This window comes from Podarcis vaucheri, assembly GCF_965113315.1.
Source record: "Podarcis vaucheri genome assembly, chromosome: 13".
In the NCBI taxonomy this organism is placed as follows: domain Eukaryota; kingdom Metazoa; phylum Chordata; class Lepidosauria; order Squamata; family Lacertidae; genus Podarcis; species Podarcis vaucheri.
The window spans coordinates 56160359-56178184 of record NC_138751.1 but is presented as its reverse complement, the minus strand read 5'-3'; the positions used below and the strand labels follow the sequence as shown (position 1 = coordinate 56178184).

Here is a 17826-nt window from a genome sequence, read left to right as displayed (position 1 = left end):
TAACTTATATGCAGAATTCATCATGTGAAAGGCTGGGCTGGATGAATCCCAAGCAGGAATTAAGATCGCCGGAAGAAACCTCAGATATGCAGACGACACAACCTTGATGGCAGAAAGTGAGGAGGAATTAAAGAACCTTTTAATGAGGGTGAAAGAGGAGGGCGCAAAATATGGTCTGAAGCTCAACATCAAAAAAACGAAGATCATGGCCACTGGTCCCATTACCTCCTGGCAAATAGATGGGGGAAGAAATGGAGGCAGTGAGAGATTTTACTTTCTTGGGCTCCATGATCAGTGCAGATGGTGACAGCAGTCACGAAATTAAAAGACGCCTGCTCCTTGGGAGAAAGGCGATGGCAAACCTAGACAGCATCTTAAAAAGCAGAGACACCACCTTACCAACAAAGGTCCGCATAGTTAAAGCCATGGTTTTCGCAGTAGTGATGTATGGAAGTGAGAGCTGGACCATAAAGAAGGCTGATCGCCGAAGAATTGATGCTTTTGAGTTATGGTACTGGAGGAGACTCTTGAGAGTCCCATGGACTGCAAGAAGATCAAACGTATCCATTCTTAAGGAAATCAGCCCTGAGTGCTTACTGGAAGGACAGATTGTGAAACTGAGGCTCCAATACTTTGGCCACCTCATGAGAAGAGAAGACTCCCTGGAAAAGACCCTGATGTTGGGAAAGATGGAGGGCACAAGGAGAAGGGGACGACAGAGGATGAGATGGTGGGACAGTGTTCTCGAAGCTACAAATATGAGTCTGATCAAACTGCGGGAGGCAGTGGAAGCCAGGAGTGCCTGGCGTGCTCTGGTCCATGGAGTCATGAAGAGTCGGACACGACTAAACGACTAAACAACAAAGCGAGTGCTGGGCCCCTTAGGCTTAAACTCAAGCACACTTACTGCTGGATAACCTTGGTTCTTGTGAAATTAGATATATAATGCTTGTGATTTATATTACAAACCTCTTGAATGTAGAGAGAAATTAAAACAAAATGGCAGTTATCTGGTGAAGGCTTTAAAGAAAAATAAGAGAGGGTGGTGGTTAAAGTGGAGTTTTAATCATCAGGGCTCTCCCTGCCCCACACACCAGCTCCTCCAAGCGCCTACGCATGCTGCCTCCTCTTATCCCAATTTCCATCCTCCACAGCCTTGCAAATGCTATGCCATATCCCCGTATCTGCCCATTTGTCTGCATTGCTTTGCTTGCATCCTTAGTGTAAGCGTGGATGATACAAACTATGGGCAGGAGGGGAAGGGTCAGTCAAATGTTGAGTGGAATGTACACGGCTCCTTTTATTATTTGCTCACAAAGTCAAAGTCACTGACTCTCAAAAATTAAACTTGCAGTATTTTGGAACAAGGAACAAGGAACACCGGTCCATGAAATTAATAGGCATTCCAAAAGAGCTGCTTGCAAATACAGACATACCAGAATTGCGTAGTGCAAAGCACAGCCTGATGGTATCCCACAGAGGAAATGATTCTAAGTTTAAAAAAAAAGCAGACATTAACAAGGTGGCAATTACTACTTGGTCTGGTTGTGAACATGGAGATGGAGGTTGCAAAGATGAAGACATGGTCAAAAGTTGTAGTTTATGGCATTTGTTTTATGAACACTCACTCTTGGCAACATTCTTAATAGCCCAAGATTCTGTCACAGGCCTAAAATAAGACAATATATATGTGTACAAATTAAATGTGTGATTCCTTTTTACTTGAAAAATAAATCAAAAAGCAATTGCCTTCAGGGTGTGCGTGTGTGTGAGCAAAATCATAATTGCTGTTCACAAAATTATTTTCCCCTGTGCAGTGGTTTCAGTGAAAGCCCCTCCCCCGCCCCAGAAGCTATTTTCTCCAGGAGAGAATCTGCCATTGGAGACGGGACTGCTGGCGCAAAGGCAAGTCCAAACTTTAAAATTCAGAACAACCATAGTGTCCTGTTACAAAAAAAAACAAGAAGTAAATGCATACAAAAATCATATCAGATCACTAGAACGATACAATTTCCTCCTGGCTTGACAGTATACAAGCATTTGTCAGAAGTTTCTTAAGCTGGTTTCAAATAAATAGGTCAGGAATCTCTACAGGTTTAGTCTAATTTATGAAAGCCAGAATCACAACAGAACTAAGATAATAGTATTGTGTTCTGAATTATTACAACATAAGCATTGCAGCTTTTTCCCGTGCGGATTTAAGAAATTCTCTGAGACATAACTTCCAGGGCTGCAAAATGAAATCATTTACCATCGGCGTGGCTTCAGTGAAATCCATGAGCAGATCTCCAGGTGCCAAGGCAAAGGGACCTCCAGGATCTGTAGGGCTCTGAAGCACAGTAAAAAATCAGGAAATGTTAATGGAGCTGAATTGTAAACAAAAATAATTTCATTTGAGAAGATGAACTGCAGGAAATCTAAATTCTGTATTCACTAGCAGTGTCAGAACCACAACAATAACTGTAAGAGAGGCAGCGCATTTCTCAACTCTTCTTTGGCCTCCCAATTCAGGCGCAAAATAAAGCCTAGCTCAGCCACCACAGTCCTCCTTATGCCTTGTGTTAACCCCCATCCAAAGATTTCAGTGCTCCTCCTGCTCTTGCACGTGTTGTGGAATAACCTCTTTTTTAAATACTGTTTTAAAATATTTATTTTCATGGTACAGAAGATAAATTTCGAGAAAACAATTGTTACAACAGTAAACAACAAATTACTTGTCCTGATGAAATTACAGACTTCTGTCAGGCCATGTGTTGAAGTTTCATTTGATTACTCTAAGAGATCACGCCACATTTTCCCATGAGTGCTGGGTGGATTTCTGCTACTGCCTGAAGAATTTATGTATTCAATAAACATTTGCCATATAAGAGGAATATGGATTGTGTTTGTCCTTTGCTGCTCTCACCTGGCATGTTAGTTTCTCGGCCAGTGCTATTGACTGTACTCTTGTTAGACCAACACCAGTTTTCCAACATCTGGCTGTCTCCGTATGAGCAGCAGTCATTAGAAAGGCTAAGAGGTCATCTTTAGGATAATCAGGAGCAGGCAGGATCCTAAGCCCAAGCAGTGCTAGTGAGGGACACTTCCATGGTTTTCTTGTATATTCAGCTTATTTCTTTGAAGGGTTTGATGATATCACAACACCACCACATATGGAAATATGTACCTTTGACTGCACATCCCCTCCAACAATTGGGATTGACTTCCTTACATATTCAGGACAGCCTCACCAGTGTATAATGCTACCTATGCAGAATTTTTTAATGAGGCTTCCCTTATTTTTGCAGAAACTATTTGCACATCTAGGTCCATTTCCCATGGCATTTTTGTGAACAATATTGCCATATTCTATCCCAAGTTTCTGAGTACTTCCACTTCATCCATCAGTCCCTCCCTGTCAGTGAGGACCAGGTCCAAGATAGATGATCCCCTTGTTGCTTCTTCCACCTTCTGGAAAAATGAAATTGTTAGCGAGGCAAAGGGGAAATTATCAGACGTTGCAGAGCTTCAGTTGCAACAGATATCGGGGAAATTGAAGTCTCTCATGACTACTATGAATTTCCTTTTTGAATGTTGGTAATCTGCTTTAGGAAGGCATCATCCAAGTCTTCAGTCTATAGCAGACCCCCACAGTAAGGTCACTCTTGTTTCTCTCTCCTACAATTTTTACCAATATTTTCTCAATCTGCTTTCCATGTTCCAGGTCAAGGATTTCTTCACAAGTGTACACATCCTTTACATATAATGCTACCCCCCTCTTCCTGTTTGGCCTATTCCTTTTGAACAGATTATACCCCTCCCTCAATCCCTACATTTTAGTCATGGGTTCCATCCCACCAAGGTTCACTAATGCCTATCAGGTCATATTTGCCACCCTGAATTAAAAGCTCCAATTCATCTTGCTTGTTTCCCATACTCTATGCATTTGTGTAGAGACAACTAAAACCATGAGTTGTTCCCTCCAGCTGCTTCCTTCTTGTAATTTCTATACTTTAGTAGGTTTCTGGAGCACCACCTCAGTTTTTTGTGCATCAATGAAGCTATTATCCCCAGTACCAGGTATTTGTCTTTTGTCTGTAATGTTGTTTCTCTCCCTCTCAAAATCTAGTTTAAAGCTCTCCTGATCAGGCTTGTGAGACTCTTAGCTAGTCAAGTTGAACATGAGACAGAAAGTTGAACTTGCAGGGACTCCTTGGCATTTCAGGCTTGGATTAGCAGAGGGGAGATTTTCAGTAACAGCAAGGAATGTGAACCAAATATGCTTATCGAAGACAACCATGAATTTATGAGTTGCACCCTTACCTGCTGCTGAGCCCACATTTTAACCCACCCTTCCAGTTATCTGTATGTACCTTTGCACATGATGAAAAACGTCCCTCCGAGTTTGTTCTCTGTGACACAGGAGATGCTGAGGAGTGTGATGGCGATGCCCCAACCGCTGCTGCAAGCGCTGGAGGAAGGTCATCTTCATCACTGGGTTGTTAAAAGTACAAGAAACTTTGCTCACTACAATATTTTTAAGTACTCATTTTCATGGGGAGGATAACCTAGAAAACATTTTCAAAATGTCTACCACTTGTTTCTGCTCGCCTCTTCAGTTCTGCTATATTGTGTTTTTCTGAAAAGTGTGTCACATACACACACTAGTTGCTGGTACAGGAATCTCCTAATGCACATACAGAGTTGTACATATAGGGAGGATGGATGCTGAGGGGGCTCTGACCAGGGCAGAACGAAGGCATCGTGACACCCAGGGCGGGGCGTTGCTACGTAGGGCGAATGTGTGGTGTTGCTACATACGATACATGCACCGTACGTAGTGATGCCGCACATGCACTGTACATAGCAGTTTGCCAGTGGCAGGGCTCCAGTGCCATATGGACAGTGCCGGGATCTTATGCTGCAGCCGCGAACAGAGGATCCTCTACATGTGGCTGTAGCAGTGACAGAGGGATCCCACCACCGTCCATATGGCGCTCAAGCTGCACCGGCGGCAAACCAGTATGTACAGCGCATGTGCAGCGTCATTATGTACAGCGCACGTGTGCGACACTGCACATGCGCTGTACATACTGGTTTGCTGCCAGCGCTGGGATCCTCTGCTCGCGGCTGCAACTGCGGACAGAGGATCCTCCACATGCGGCTGCAGCGGCGTGATGGCTGCTCGTGCCGCGGCAGCGGGGTGAGCCTGTTAGGATTCTTGCTCCGTGTTTGCAGTCATGGGATTGTTGTCTATCACATGGCGGTGTATGTTTTCATTCCACAGTGTAGGAAGTGACGGAGACAGGATGTTTTGTACTACTGTGTTCCGGAATATAGGACTATTGTCCTTTGTTCTTTCTCTCTTTGCTGTTTGATGAGAAAGAGGAAGGAGCTAAGGCTGGATGCTCCGAGTGTATGATATGTAAATAACTGTAGATTAGCCAAAATGCTGTTTTACTGAGTTCTGTTATGCAAACTGTGAATACTCTGTGGATCCCTAAGTGTGCTGATGCTTCTTGGTATCAGTTGCTGTGATGTTTGGGCTGAAGAGAGCTTTTGAAGGAGGGAGAGAACATGCCAGTCAGGCATATGTCTCTGCCAGAGTCCTACACGAGAGTAGGACAATCCCAACGGAGCCCCTGCAGGATGCCTTCTTGTCACCCCCCCCCAAAAAAAAACATGGCACCCGGGGCGGACCACCCTGTCCGCCACCCCCACCCCCGTTGCGATGCCACTGGCTCCGACTGCTGCATTAGAAAGCATCTACAAACCACTTTGGAAAAGCATTTTGTTCAAGAGATTATATCAAATGACAATATAAAACAGCAACGCTTCCATATTGGTTGGATTTTTTTTTTTTTTTTGTATTTAAAGCTCCACTTACCATTAACATATCTGTAGATTACCGTATGTATTTAAGGGTGACAAAAATTGAGGTGCTTCCTTTCTGATTCTCACCAAATGCATTCATTATACAGCTATAAAATCACTTCAATGGTTTGGGGAAACCCTTCCCACTCCACCCTTCCTTGCCAAGATAAGTCTCCCACCAACCCCCAACCCCCCCCCTTCACACACACACCTTGAATACGTTAATCTTGCCACATACAAAGCCACTCCTAGCTGTGTCTGAGGAGTCTCAGCCTCCAATAAAAACCAGGTTTCAGGGGCACCAGGAGCAGCTCCTGGCTGCCTTCCTTACTCCTCCTCAGAGCACACAATAACCCATGACAACACCCTCTTTCCTAGGGTATTATAAAACAAAAAGACTATTTTCTGTGTTAATTAGATGCTATAGTAATGCAAATGGACAGGTTTTAGTTCCTTGACCTTGTTAATCTTTATTTTGCACCAAGGCTGCTGGCATTCTTTTAAACTTTCCCCTTCATACGCAGCAGGAATAATTTGGCTTTCTCCCCACTCTTGCTAGGTGAATTTGTTTCCTTGTACTCATTTGTATGGAAGTGGAATTTTCTCATGCGGCTTGCCAATTGAGTAAATATTCTCAGTCACTTGAAAATAACAACTGCAGGTTGGAGAAGAAATTTAGTTTCACACATTCTGGCTGCAAGGCTGAAGCACCAGACATTTGCCCAATTAGCTTCCTTTAAAAGTATAAAAACTGGCAGTGATCTACCCTAGTTGTTGGTATTTTTTTAGGAAGGAGATTGCCGAGGGGCCAGAAATCAGCCAGGATCTACCAGGAATCTACCAGGAACACCCTGCGATCTACCAGTGGATCACGATCTACCTGTTGGGCATGCCAGATTCTAGTTCAACCCCCTGCAATGTTTTGAGGACTGTGAGTTTGGCAAGAGCCAGGGCATGGTGAGGGCAGAAGTAGGGGGGGCTGGGGGGGCTGGCTCTTGCCAAACTCAGCAGGAGCTGGAGCACTTCCTCAAAGCATTGCCACCCGGCTTCTTCATCTGTGGAAAACGGGTTAGTTATGCCACCTGCCAGGACACCTCCTTTTCTGCTTCAGAAGTGGTTAGGTGGGCAGGATGCCACCTCTTGCACTTCCACTGACCGAGGCAGGAGCTTCACCCCATCACAGGGGAGCTGGCTCTGTTTCTGAGGGAAAGGCCTGATGGGGGTGGGGTATAACCTGTTGGACTCAGGGTGGATGGATTGGGAGAAGGATGGTGGAGGTGGGGAGGCATGTCTCTGTGAAAGGAGAGAGAAAGAGAAAGAGGAGTGGCAGAGAGATGAGGGACTTTCCATGGGTCAACCGTTGTCACTGCAACATCATCATTGTGTGTGTGATCAATATTGTGTGATCTCCGTAATCAGGACCAGCAGGACATTGCTGACTTCGCAGGCCAAGCCTGAAGTTGTCAGGGTGGGGGTGGGGGAAGCAGCACTGATGAGACTCTAAATTTTGTATTATGCCACATCCCAAGCTGCCATTTTGTGACTGGCACCCACAGCATTCAAAATGGGCCCACTGAACCGAAAGGTTGGCAACTCCTGAAATGGACCCATAGGGAAAACACACCTGAAACAGTGTACAGCAGCCATAATTGGAATTATACTCACAAGCTGTACTGCCTCGTCAGTTTCCTCACCCGTGGGGCTTTAACTTCCTGCTTCTCAGGTGCACTGCTTGCCTGTGTTGTCTCCGGCCGTAAAGGGGCTAGATTTCTAAATGAAGAAGAAGAAAGAAATAAAAAAGAAAAAAGAAAAGACAAAGTTAGGACTTCTGGGAGAAGATATAATTTGTTCGATATCTTAGGTAGGTAGGGAGATACATATCTCAAGTGTTTGTTTGTTTGTTTGTTTGTTTGTCTCTCTCTGTGTGTGTGTGCGTGTGTGCATACACACCCACACCCTACTATGATTTTATTTAATTGTATGAATTGTTTTCATGAATTTGTTGTTGTTTGCTTTATATGCTGTTGTGTTTGCTGTTATAGATTGCAATGTTTGCTGTTTTTTAATGCTGTTGTGAATATTGTGAGCTGGTTTGAGCTCAACATCTGTTGCTGGAAAAATGGAATACAAATACAGTCATACCTCGGGATAAATACTCTCCAGGTTGAGCGCTTTCGGGTTGCGCTCCGCAGTGACCCAGAAGTAACGGAGCACATTACTTCCGGGTTTTGCCACTCGCGCATGCACAGATGGTCAAAATGATGTCACGTGCATGCGTAGAAGCGGTGAAACGCGACCTGCACAAGCACAGGCGTGCTGTCGCGTTTTGCGTTCTGTTCAGGATGCGAACACAGCTCCGGAACGGAACTGTATTAAATCAACTCAAATCAGCTACCAAAGATTATCTCTTTTTCTTTCTACACTCCACAGACCCCCCTCTCTTCCCAAGAGCAGCTTTTCCCCCTGCATCCTAGACCACAGGTGCTCTTCTAACTCTCTTTCTGCCCAAGCGCCTTCCAAAAACCCACAGCTTGGGAAGCTAATCTCTCACTCCTGAAACTCAAAGAAAAGCCCATGCAGACAGGCAGGTCCATGGAGCAGCTGGGGAAGCACACCCCGCCCCCTCTTCCACACACCCCATATTCAAGGAAACTCCAGGGATTCCCATCACTACCACTTCCACTAGGCAGACCTATGGTCAGAGGAAAGCCATCTCCACCACTTCTCCTCCCTGTATAAAATACTTCATCTGGGCCCTGAGCTGCTTGCCTCTGCTCCTGCCACCTCCTCCATGCGGAGGGGCAGGTATTGGCTTTGCTGCTGCTTCTCTGCCCCCCCTCCCCCCAATACTGTAAACATATTAGTTAATATCCTAGAAGCCATTTCCTGGGAAATCAACCTGGACCAAAGGAATTTAAGTTACAAGAGAGGAGATTTCAACTCAACGTGTAGAAGAAATTCCTGATCATGTGAGCAACTAGAGGACCTTTGAGGTGCCTTTTAACACCAGTTTTTATGTAGTTTCAGTAACCAGTTATCAAAGCATTTCAAGTTTGTTTGTTTTTTTAAAAAGTCATCTAGCTATTTAGTTTCACGTTCAGTATTACTCCTAGGGTTGCCACCTGTTCTGGATTATACAGGATTGTCCCATATTTCAAAATTGGCTTCCAGGTGGAAAAATCAAAATTAGAAACAGAATTGTTAGAACCCAAAACTAAGATTTTGTCAAAGATGTATAACTTGCTGTTAAAATGGAATACCCAAGACGAGACGGTTAAATCTGCTATGATTAAATGGGCACAAGATGTTGGACATAACATTATGTTTGCTGACTGGGAACAGTTGTGGACCACAGGTATGAAATTTACGGCATGTAATGCCCTAAGAGAGAATATTATGAAAATGATATACAGGTGGTACATGACACCAGTCAAGCTTGCAAAAATCTATCATTTGCCTGATAATAAATGTTGGAAATGCAAAGAAACTGATGGTACATTCTTTCACCTTTGGTGGACGTGCCCAAAGATTAAGGCTTTCTGGGAGATGATCTATAATGAAATGAAAAAAGGTATTTAAATATACCTTCCTGAAGAAACCAGAGGCCTTTCTCCTAGGCATAGTCGGTCAATTGGTGCCAAGGAAGGATAGAACTTTCTTTATGTATGCCACAACAGCAGCAAGAATACTCATTGCAAAGTATTGGAAGACACAAGATCTACCCACCCTGGAAGAATGGCAGATGAAGGTGATGGACTATATGGAACTGACAAAAATGACTGGCAGAATCCGAGACCAGGGAGAAGAGTCGGTGGAAGAAGATTGGAAAAAGTTCAAAGATTATTTACAGAAACATTGTAAAATTAATGAATGTTAGAATGATGTTGGATAGAAACTAAGTGGTCTTTTGCTGTAATGCTATAAGGGAATATGAGAAAATGGTTATTAATAGGTAAAAAAATTAATGTTATAAACATTTAAAAATTGAAGATTAAGATGAATGAAGAGGGGAGGGATTTGCTGAATTAACAATTGGAACTGGAATACAGAAAACGAAGGCGTGAGGAGGTCTGGGAAATAAGCAAATGAAAAATATGTGATAGAAAGATTGAACTGTTTTTTTTAACTATTTTTATTTTGTATTTTTCTTTTTTCCTTTTATTCTGTAATTTTTCTGAAAATCTTAATAAATATTTATATATATATATATATATATATATATATATATATATATATATATATACAGGATTGTCCCATATTTCAATGTAAAATGCTACGTCCTGTATTTCATGTCTTCTCTCTGCCAAGTTAGGAATCCTCTCCAAATACATGTGTTTGAAAGGGTGTGTGAAAGGTCAGGTATTTAAGCTCTGGGTAGCCAAGCAAAGACAGATTTGGAAATTCATGTGTGTGTTGTGTATGACAAATTCTAGAGGGGCTGTCCTGTTAGGCTGCAATAGATTGTAATGGATTGCTATGAAGTCACTTCAGCACCAAATGAAAATAAGCCCCCACCCCACCCCCACCCCCACTGCCATGCCCTGTCCTGTATTTTGCCAGAACAAATGTGGCAGCCCTACTCCTCCCCCAACCCACAAAGGAACACACAAACTAAGATACAGAGTTACGGAGACATGTTATGGAGAAAAGCAAAATACAGATAAACATAACAGAGAAGTCTAGTTTAATCTTGCTATGGTCCAATATATATTCCAAGCTAAATATGTCAGAAGTGCACCTTCTTCTAGATTCATTAAGTTGTTTTTCGAAGCTTTTGCAACAGAAATTTCTATTCTGCATGTGACGGACCTACTCTAATTACACATTAAATACACTAATTTCGTCAAGTTGCATTTTCTTCTAAATGTAAAAACAGCAGTAGAATATATTTAGATCATAGTTCCATTTATATTTCACAGACCATTAAAAATGTGTAAGATTCTGCACTGCTAATGAATTTCAAAAGCTCGTCCCAGCATTTGGGGGAATTTTCCAGTGCTGTCTGACAGGGATAGCACATTCAAACAAGTTCATTTAAAGAGATCTCTGAGCTCTCTCTGCATCAGATGTTGAACAGGAATAATCATTATATTGTTGGGAGTAAAGCAGCAGCGCTTGTTGTTTCTTACCTGATAACAGACAGAAAGGCGACCTATTCCTCTCTGCTGATTTCTTCTTCAGTGACTAACTGTTGATATGTAGATTGGTTTTTCTCTTATGGAAAATGCTAATGAAGCAGCACAAGCAAGACTTGACTTATTTATTTGTTTGTTTGTTTGTTTGTTTATTTATTTATTTATTTATTTATTTATTTATTTATTTATTTAATCGATTGATTGATTGATTGATTGATTGATTTATATACCACCCTTCATAATACAATCTTAGGGCAGTTCACAAACTAATAAGTAGTAGTAGTTTGGGGAAATGGCCTCATGAGCCAGTTTAGGCCCCTTAGTGGACCAAGAATGGCCTGTTGTCCAGGGTTTCCCTACCTCTGGGTTAATTTTTTTTTAATGAATAATGATAGCTACCATCAGTGGATAAAAGCTGACTATGCTGAGCCAACAGTTTGTTTTAAAAAGAATATTGCGAGCACATGTTTAAACATTTGGCATTCCAAACAGCCCAGACGGCTTTTGTGTGCGTTCCACGAAAGTAGTGGCTCAACAAATGTACCACATGACAAGTGATATTAAAAACAATGACAGTCAGGAAAATCAAAATAGGATGATCAGAAATGTGAGGCAGCAAATGTTTCCTTTCTTCAACTTCACAGGTTTTGGAGCACATTTCAAACCACACATACACACACTGGCAGAGGATTTTGTTGCACTCATTTGATATGGCAAGGCTCCAGTAGGCATTGGCCAATTATCATGATTTATGTATTTGTTCCATTTGAATTTCTCATTCTCCCAGGAGCCAAAAGAGTGGCATTGTAATTTTATGAATTCTCATATATATTTATTCCACCCTTTCTCCAAGGGTTTTGGGGCAATATATGTGGTTCTTCTTTTTATTCTCTGTGGTAGATTATGTTGGCAGGGTGTGACTGACCCAAGATAATCCAGAAAGCTTTCTGGCAGAGAAGAGATCTGAATCCAGATCTCTACCACCTCAATCGTCACAATACCCCTGCAAAATAAATTAGTCTGAGAGAGATTACGTCAGTAACTTAACAAAATTAACAAAGGCTATTCAACAACTATTCAAAGGCTATTTTGCAACTCAGTGTGGATTTTAACCTGTCGATATCCAAACCAAACATTCTACTAGCCAGTGCACCACATAATAAATGCCTCAAGAATGACGTTGGCTGGTTGTATTATTATGAATTTGTGGGTGACAGATTAAATTCCTGGGTCTAGGGTGTGTTGGAGTTTAATCAATGCTTGGAGTATTCATCATCAACCTTTTATTCGACCGTCAGTCAGAAAAAAGTACAATTGTCAATACACAGTTAAAACATCCAAGAAGATTTTAGAGCTTAGCCAACACTAAAATGGGCTAAACAGATAGCCCCATATCAATACAGTCAGTTATAGTCTTGCGGCGCTTAAAAGCTAAAAAAAGAAATTTGGCCACCAAGGAAGGTGTAGCTCTGGTGACATTATTCAGCAAGTGTAAAACCTGGTTTTCTCCGGGTAGGAAGCTAGATTGACATAGGAGTGGGTCTATAAAATTTTGTCTAAGCTCTGCATAAGAAGGGCAAGTCAAGAGAATGTGTTCAGTGGACTCAACCACACCCATGGCACAATGACAGGTTCTCTGGGCGTATGGTACTCCCCTGTACCTTCCCCACAATATCGCAGAGTCAAGGACATTTAATCTAGCCGCTGTAAAAAGTCTGCGGTATTCCACATAGTGGATTTCTGCAAGGTAGGGGGCTGGTATGGTCCGATAGATCTGGTCCCCTAGGAACATCCCTGGTTTTACCTGGGCTATGTCCTCTTGTCTAGCAATGTCACTCAGTCTCCGGGAGATCACATCTCTAGCTTGATCGTACGTCATAGACTCAAAGTAAAGATGAGACAATCCGCAGGATTGAACCTCGTTAGTGACCTCCCTTTCCCATGATGATTGGAAATCGTCCCTCAATATCAAGGGGGCAATACCCACTGGTTTAAAACAAAGCTTGAGCCATAGCCAGAGCTTCGTCTTCAAGGCCACATACCGTAGAGCTTGCCAGCCGACCTCTAATCTCATAACTGCACCCGCTACCGAGGGGGGAATCCTAAGGATGGCTCTAAGGAATCGCGTTTGGATAGAATCCAGCTTCAAAAAGTCCCTACGGGAGCCTAAAGAGATGCCCTCCAAAAGAAGGGGGAGGACTTTCATTTGAAAGAGTCTCAAAGCTATCTTCACTGAATCAGCCTGATTCTTAGCATATAGAGATCTAATCTGGATGGCTGCTTTAGATGCATTAGTTGTTATATAGTCTCTATGGGCCAGAAAAGACCTATTTGACCGTATTACTTGTCCCAGATATTTAAAGCAGTTAACCTGCTCTAGGGGGATCCCGTTCATCGACCATCGATGGAGTCTCGGTCGGGCAGAGAAGACCATAATCTTGGTCTTAGCATAGTTGGGTTGGAGCTCATGCTGATCACAGTATTCATGTAGAGCTTGCAACATTCTCCTCAGTCCAATAGGGGATCTAGCAAGAAGTGCGGCGTCATCCGCATACAGAAGAACATTCAGAGATCGGCCTGCTAATTTGGGGGGGTGGAAAGCATCGTTGGCCATGTGAGTCACCAGTGAGTTAATGTAAAAGTTAAACAATGCTGGGGCCAATAAACAACCCTGTCTTACCCCTCTAGTGGTGGTAACGGGGTTGGAGACTAGGCCTTTATTGTCTAGCCTGATTCTCAGAAAGGTGTTTGTATGGAGGCTGATAATCAGATGAAGGAGACGACGATCGATCTTTGTTGCAGCCAGTTTTGTCCATAGCTGCTTTCTAGAGATCCGATCAAATGCCTGCTTAAGGTCAATAAAAGCCACATGAAGAACTTTTGGGGCTTTGCCGGCATACTTGGAGTATTAAAATAGGCTGCCAGAGGCTGAATTTAGCAGTGTCAATTTACAGGCCAAACCAGTTTTTCTGTGTTCAGGAAATCACCTGGGAGAAAGGCCATCATCATGGAGAACAAAAGGAAGGTAATGAGTGATTAGCAAAGCAGATAGCAGAGAGGTGTGAGCCCCTCCTTCAGAGAGAGAGCGAGCAGAGAAAAGGGGTCTGTCTGTTAAAGGCAAGGGGCTGCTCACAGGGCTGAGGGTCAGGGCTGATTTCTGCTGCATCCAAGACTGTGGCCATGGGAGAAGCAATGCTAGAAGCCCCTCCACCACAGCCTCAGGCTATAGATGTACGTGTAAATAAACCATATATCACAAAGGCAGTCTCCACTGTGCCTTACAAGCCCTGGAATCTCTTACCACTTAGAGATTGGGGAGGCATGGAAAAGTATATGACACTCTTCCCCCCAAAATGGTCCCACGTGTATCTCAAATGGGGAGGAGGAAACTGGCAGCGGAAGTGCAGCCCTTAGAAGGACCCTCTTTGTACATTGTGAAGAAAGTGGTTTTAACTATATGTACTCTAAGAATTATTATGTTGGATATGGCCCCATCTATCACAAAAAAGCAACCATTTTCTCATTCCAGCATCAATCTGTTCTCTTTATGGCACCTAGTCTGTGCCAGATTTTAGCTCTGCCAGATTCTTGTTTTGCCAGAGCTTCATTTACAAGACTCAAATCTGTCTGGAAATCCTATTTCTCCATTTCTACTTCATCAGTCCAATATGAAATAAGGTGAAGTACAATGAAGATTGGGCAGTTTCTCCACATAAAGCCATTCTCTCCCCCCCCCCTCGACATAAATAGGAAGCATTCCAACTAAAGCATTAATTGACAGCTTCAGTTTCTGAAGCAGCTGTTTTTGATGAGGCACTGAAAACATTCCAGTTCTATTGCACCTAATTATAAAATAAAAGGTAAAGGTACCCCTGCCCGTGCGGGCCAGTCTTGACAGACTCTAGGGTTGTGCGCCCATCTCACTCAAGAGGCCAGGGGCCAGCGCTGTCCGGAGACACTTCTGGGTCACGTGGCCAGCGTGACATCGCTGCTCTGGCGAGCCAGAGCCGCACACGGAAACACCGTTTACCTTCCCGCTAGTAAGCGGTCCCTATTTATCTACTTGCACCCGAGGGTGCTTTCGAACTGCTAGGTTGGCAGGCGCTGGGACCGAACAACGGGAGCGCACCCCGCGGCGGGGATTCGAACCGCCGACCTTTCGATCGGCAAGCCCTAGGCGCTGAGGCTTTTACCCACAGCGCCACCCGCGTCCCTAATTATAAAATAGTAATAAACTAATTCCATAAAAGTGACAGTGACCTGAGGACACAAATTTAGATAAATTTGGTTTGGACCACTGATTCTTCCAAGCTAGACCTCTCTGCCCCGGACAGTTACCGGTAATTAGGGATAGGGGGGACACACACACGAATTAGATTATATTTACAGGGAGGCGATACCAAACACTAACACTGGATAGCCTTGAAAACTGGCATGCAGACTGAAGGTGTAAATAGGTGAATAAACCATATTTCTTAAAGCCAGACAGTCTCTGCTGCGTCTTCTATTCTCCAAAGGGACGCAGACCCCATGGGCTCTTGCCACCATTTGGCAGAGAGAGGGGCAGGCTGGTAACAAGAGGGACTTTTGTAACAATATTCAAGGTTTACATATAGGACCCTAACAAGAGAGATTTCCACCATTTATTTATTTTTTCAAACTGTAGCCCTAAACAATAGGAATACACCCCTTCTCTCTCTGTGTTTGAAAACTTGGGGACGATGGGAAATTAGTTTGCATACCCCCTAGAGTGGAAGATTCCTGCCCTTTGTGAAGAACTTGCTTTTGGGGGGAGAGGGAGCATCTAGGACATGAGTGGTTGCAACTATCAACTAGATTTGTATCCTTGACAAGCATGTACTGCATTCTTTGATGATTCCAATAACTTTCATTCATAATCTCAACCCTGCAAATAAGAATCCACAGACCTGACATTAGGGTCCTGCAGGCTGGAAGCATTAGGAGGATTTGTCAAAGAAGTTTCTTCTTTTCCAACCTGTTGAAAGAATAACTCTAGTTTAGTACAGTACATAGTAATTTAGTACAGTACATAGATTCAGTATACAAATACAAATACATTTAGCAGTGAGTGCTTACTTTTGAATCAAGGCTAAAACTGTAAAGGTCTTCTCCTGTACATTCCATTGAGAATATTTTGTAAATGAATCACCAGAAATCACAATTGTGTTGTTAAACAAGAACTGGGGGCTTTAGAAAATTGTAGGCATATAAATACTTTTATTTCCAGATTAAATTAGACTCGTTTTTGTTCGCATTATTCTTTAGGCAGCTATTCTAGGCCAGTCTGCAAAACAATAAACTTTTACTCCAACTCTCACACCCAGCTCATTATACAAGTGCAGTGATCTACGGGAGCCTATGAGGAGCACACAGCAATTGCTGCTAAGCTCTTGGTTCATTTGCAGAGGGGCTATTTGCGCTAGCACCATCACTCACATGCCTTCCAGGACTGCTTTGGTTTGCAGCCCTCAGCTGGAACAAGACCTCATACCAACACAATACAGTGGTACCTTGGTTCTCAAATGCCTTGGTACTCAAACAACTTGGAGCCCAAACCTTGCAAGACCAGAATTAAATGTTCTGGTTTGTGAACATTTTCAGAAGCCAAACGTACTCTATTTTGAAGAAGAAGAAGAGTTTGGATTTGATATCCTGCTTGATCCCTACCCGAAGGAGTCTCAAAGCGGCTGACATTCTCCTTTTTCCTTCCTGCCCCACGACAAACACTCTGTGAGGTGAGTGGGGCTGAGAGACTTCAAAGAAGTGTGACTGGCCCAAGGTCACCCAGCAGCTGCAGGTGGAGGAGCGGAGACGTGAACCCGGTTCACCAGATTACGAGTCCACCACTCTTAACCACTACCATCACACTCTTTGAGTGTTACGCTTCCAATCTGAGTGCCACACTTCTGTTTTGAGTGTTAGGCTGAGGTCTGTCTATTTTTGCTATTTATTTTGCATTTTTGTTTTTGTGGCTTTTTTCTTTGTTTTTGTGACTGTGTGGAACCAAGTGTGGAACCAGCTACTGATTGATTGATTGATTGATTGACTGCAGTACATTGTTTATTGCTTTCATTTTATGGATCAATGGTCTCGTTAGATAGTAAAATTCATGTTGAATTGCTGTTTTAGGGGTTATTTTTAAAAGTCTGGAATGGATTAAACCGTTCTGCATTACTTTCTATGGGAAAGCGCACCTTGGTTTTGGAACGCTTTGGTTTTGGAACGGACTTCCAGAATGGATTCAGTTTGAGAACCAAGGTAACACTGTATATAGGCTATGATGAAAGGAAGTTATGGGTGCTGGATCTTCCCTTTTGATGATCCTCACCAAACATACTCAGTCCATTTCAGTCTCACCATACCCCTAGGTTTCTCACGTTTCCCCATTTAGACCAACTGAATTAAATCCTACTCTTACAAACAATGAGGTTTTTCAAGGTAACAGTTGGTCGGTGTTGCATTTCATAAAAATGTCTTTCAAGTTAATTTGGGTGGGGGGTGTGTGACTGCTGAGGAGTTTAATTTATTTCTCATCTGACTAATAGCAAAGTTCTGTTGGCAGCACTGAATCAGTGGCGCATGTCCTCCTGGCATGCACTCTTTACAAAGACATGAGGAACGAAATTATCACACACACCCCTTTTATTGTCCATTCCGGGTCACCCAACCACTGCCACAGTGTCTTTTCTCCTGGCAGATCAAGAGAAGCAGATGACTGCAAAGGTTGAAAGGTTTCTAGCTGAGGCAATCGGAATAAGGTCCACTATTTGATTGCTGATTCAGGACCCTCAACTGTGTTTTATATAATCGACTTTTT

At 43.1% G+C, this 17826-nt stretch overlaps 1 protein-coding gene across 4 annotated transcripts in view; it reads right to left on the bottom strand.

The window, feature by feature from the left end:
* Positions 1–17826, bottom strand: part of EPB41L4B (erythrocyte membrane protein band 4.1 like 4B) — a 138453-nt gene that overhangs the window by 27472 nt on the left and 93155 nt on the right. For 2 of the 4 annotated variants that reach the window (XM_082194808.1, XM_082194810.1), the window contains exons 19-23: positions 15917–15984; positions 7519–7623; positions 4353–4473; positions 2252–2329; positions 1437–1490 (exon numbers count right to left, since the gene is read on the bottom strand). In XM_082194808.1, the coding sequence (XP_082050934.1) occupies positions 1437–1490; positions 2252–2329; positions 4353–4473; positions 7519–7623; positions 15917–15984 (426 nt within the window). The remainder of the gene's footprint in view (positions 1–1436; positions 1491–2251; positions 2330–4352; positions 4474–7518; positions 7624–15916; positions 15985–17826) is intronic. The other 2 variants (XM_082194809.1, XM_082194811.1) reach the window with 1 other exon arrangement.